The following is a 3,091-nucleotide window of genomic DNA, read 5'->3' on the forward strand; positions in this document are numbered from 1 at the left end:
AGTCATAGATTTAAAGATTTTTTTTATATTATTGCATATTTAGAAGAAGAAAAACTACCACAAGAGGACATCGTTTTAAATTAGAGGGGCAAAGGTTTAAAAGTAATATCAGGAAGTATTACTTTACTGAGAGAGTAGTGGATGCATGGAATAGCCTTCCTGCAGAAGTGGTCGCTGCAAATACAGTGAAGGAGTTTAAACGGGATAAACATAAGGCTATCCTTTATATGAACTAGAGACAGGGACTATTGATAGGATTCAGATTATTGGGCAGACTAGATGGGCCAAATGGTTCTTATCTGCCGACACATTCTATGTTTCTATAATATAAAAGGTGTTAGTTATTATGGTATAATAATATATATTCTTTTAAATTAGATTAATTTTCAAATCTATGCCATATTAAAACCTAATTTTATCCTTTAATGCAAAAAAATGGAAAGTTTAGTTGATGCACAATTGCTACTTAGGCACTTTATCACGTCACACATCTTCCAACCCATCAATGGCCCCTTGACAGACAAGATCAAGCCAACTCTTGTTCTTGTAAACCTTTATTACATTTTTATACAGTCATTAATTTACATATATTATTAATATACAATTCATTTTGGTAACATTCCTTTAGCAGGCCTTCCATAAAGCCTGATATGTTCTAGATTATCATATATTCTGGATTATCAGTCAGTAATAGGAAAATACATAAAGTGGCAAGAAACAGTAGTGTATATTTTCCTAAATCCTTGAGTAACCATTATTTCTAATATTAAAGGCTTATTCTTTTTATTAGTTTCTTCAGAACTACTTTTACCTCCTTATTTCTTAAACTGTAGACAATCGGATTTAAAAGTGGCGTAATGAGTGTGTAGAAAATAGCTATGGTGCTGTCCAGTGAGGAACCAGAATATGGCCGCATGTAAATAAATACACATGGAATATAAAATAACAATACTACAATCATATGAGAAGCACATGTAGAAAATGTTTTCTTTCTGGCATTCACAGTGTTTATTCTCTGAATTGCATTGAGAATATGGAGATATGAAGTCAGTATTAGGATAAAACAGAGTAAGGCTACAGCTCCGATATTGGCTAGAGTGATGTTCCTGTTGACTGTAGTATCAGCACAGGCCAGCTTCAGAATAGGGATAATGTCGCAGAAAAAATAGTCAATTTCATTGGAACCACAGTAAGGTAGCGTAAAAGTTAACACTGTGTGATTCATTGAGTGAAGAGATGCAGTTAACCAACATCCAAAGGCAAAAGACTTAACTATCCTCCAGCTCATCATGTTGGAATAGTATAAAGGCCGACATATGGCCACATATCGATCATATGCCATGACAGTGTACAAGAAACACTCACAGCTTGCCAAGAAATGGAAAAAGTACAACTGACACGCACATCCACTAAATGGAATCATCTTATAAAAAAAGAAATTCCCAAGTAACTTTGGTAATATGGCAGAAGAAAGGCAAATATCTAGAAAAGAAAGGTTTATAAGGAAGAAATACATAGGGGTATGTAGAGTGGTAGTTTCTTTAACTGCTACAATCAAGAAAGAGTTCCCTAAAAGTGTGAATATGTATATAAAGGAGAAGAGTACAACAAGGGGCACACGCAGTTCTACTGGGTATGGAATTCCTCTTAAAATGAATTCAGTTATCACAGATGTAGTGTTATCCATTATATGATCTGCCCGTCACAGAAGTCTAACCTTTAATATACCAGATGAGCATAGGATCATGGGAATCTTCACAGCTAACAATCCATGTGAAAAGAATCACCCTAAAATACACATTGCAAAATAAATTACAGGAAGCATACATCCAATAGATATAGGGATATAAGCTCCAAATGATCATGTAAAATAAACCGTAGCTTCATATTTATAGTAATATGTGTATACTCATTACCCGCAGTAATACTCATGAGTATTAATGGAATATCCTCCCTAAAGAATAATATTAATACAGTCAAGACACAATCTAGGGAATAAAATAAATAATAAGTGCATAAGATTTTCTGTATAGTGTGTAGTGAGTGCCACGACGATTCTCCCTCCCGGAGATGTGTGGACTAGAGATAGTCTTGTGTGAATCCTCCTAAATCGGATCACCGTAATCTAACTCAGATAAAATCTAGCAACTCGAGTTGGATTTGTTTTTATGGTGCAGGCAAGACTTAGTTATCTTTCTTGAAGCAAGCATGGTTGGAAACTGGGCTTACTGACTAGGCCTAAACCCTTTTACAGAGCAAAGCAAATCTAAATAGATGTTCATTCTTCTATAGTTAAAGCCAGACTAAAATGTTTATTTTAGTTCCCACCCTTTGAGGAGAGAAGGTTGGACCTTTGTTTTCAGTAAGTGGTTTTAAAGGGGTACTCCGGTGCTTAGACATCTTATCCCCTATCCAAAGGATAGGGGATAAGATGCCTCATCGCGGGAGTCCCTCCACTGGGGACCCCCGTGATCTTGCACGCGGCACCCCTTTGTAATCAGTCCCCGGATCGTGTCCGCTCCGGGACTGATTACCGGCGACTACAGGGCGGGCGGCGTGTGACGTCATGCTCCAGCCCCCATGTGATGTCGCGCTGCGCCCCTCAATGCAAGCCTACGGGAGGGGGCGTGATAGCTGTCACGCCCCCTCCCATAGGCTTGCATTGAGGGGCGGAGCGTGACATCACACGGGGGCGGGGACGTGACATCACATGCCGCCCGCCCTGGGGACTGATTATAAACGGGGTGCCCAGCGGCGTGACTCCCACGATCAGGCATCTTATCCCCTATCCTTTGGATAGGGGATAAGATGTCTAGGCACCAGAGTACCCCTTTAACCTGGGAAAAGGGGCTGGGTCAAGGAAAGCAAAGCTTAGTAAAAGTTTCTATGAAAAAACAATGTGGGTAAATCATGAGGCCAATGATCCAATTTACCTTTACAAGTATTAAGCCAGATTAGGGTTGTATTTGTGCAAGGGGCGAAAGTTTCCGAGCCCCCCTGCACCTCTAAGTGGGGCTTATATGGATTAGGGGAGGGGTGTGGGTTCATAACTCCCCCTTCTTCATTCAGGCAGGACATTTGTGACGTTTGC

At 39.5% G+C, this 3,091-nt stretch overlaps 1 protein-coding gene across 1 annotated transcript; it reads right to left on the reverse strand.

The window, feature by feature from the left end:
* Positions 1 to 766: 766 nt before the first annotated feature.
* LOC130367062 (olfactory receptor 10G3-like) lies at positions 767 to 1,687 on the reverse strand. Its single transcript, XM_056569457.1, has one exon. The coding sequence runs from the start codon at positions 1,685 to 1,687 to the stop codon at positions 767 to 769; it is 921 nt and encodes a 306-aa protein (XP_056425432.1).
* Positions 1,688 to 3,091: the final 1,404 nt, after the last annotated feature.

Source organism: Hyla sarda, chromosome 1, assembly GCF_029499605.1.
Source record: "Hyla sarda isolate aHylSar1 chromosome 1, aHylSar1.hap1, whole genome shotgun sequence".
Taxonomy (NCBI): Eukaryota; Metazoa; Chordata; class Amphibia; order Anura; family Hylidae; genus Hyla; species Hyla sarda.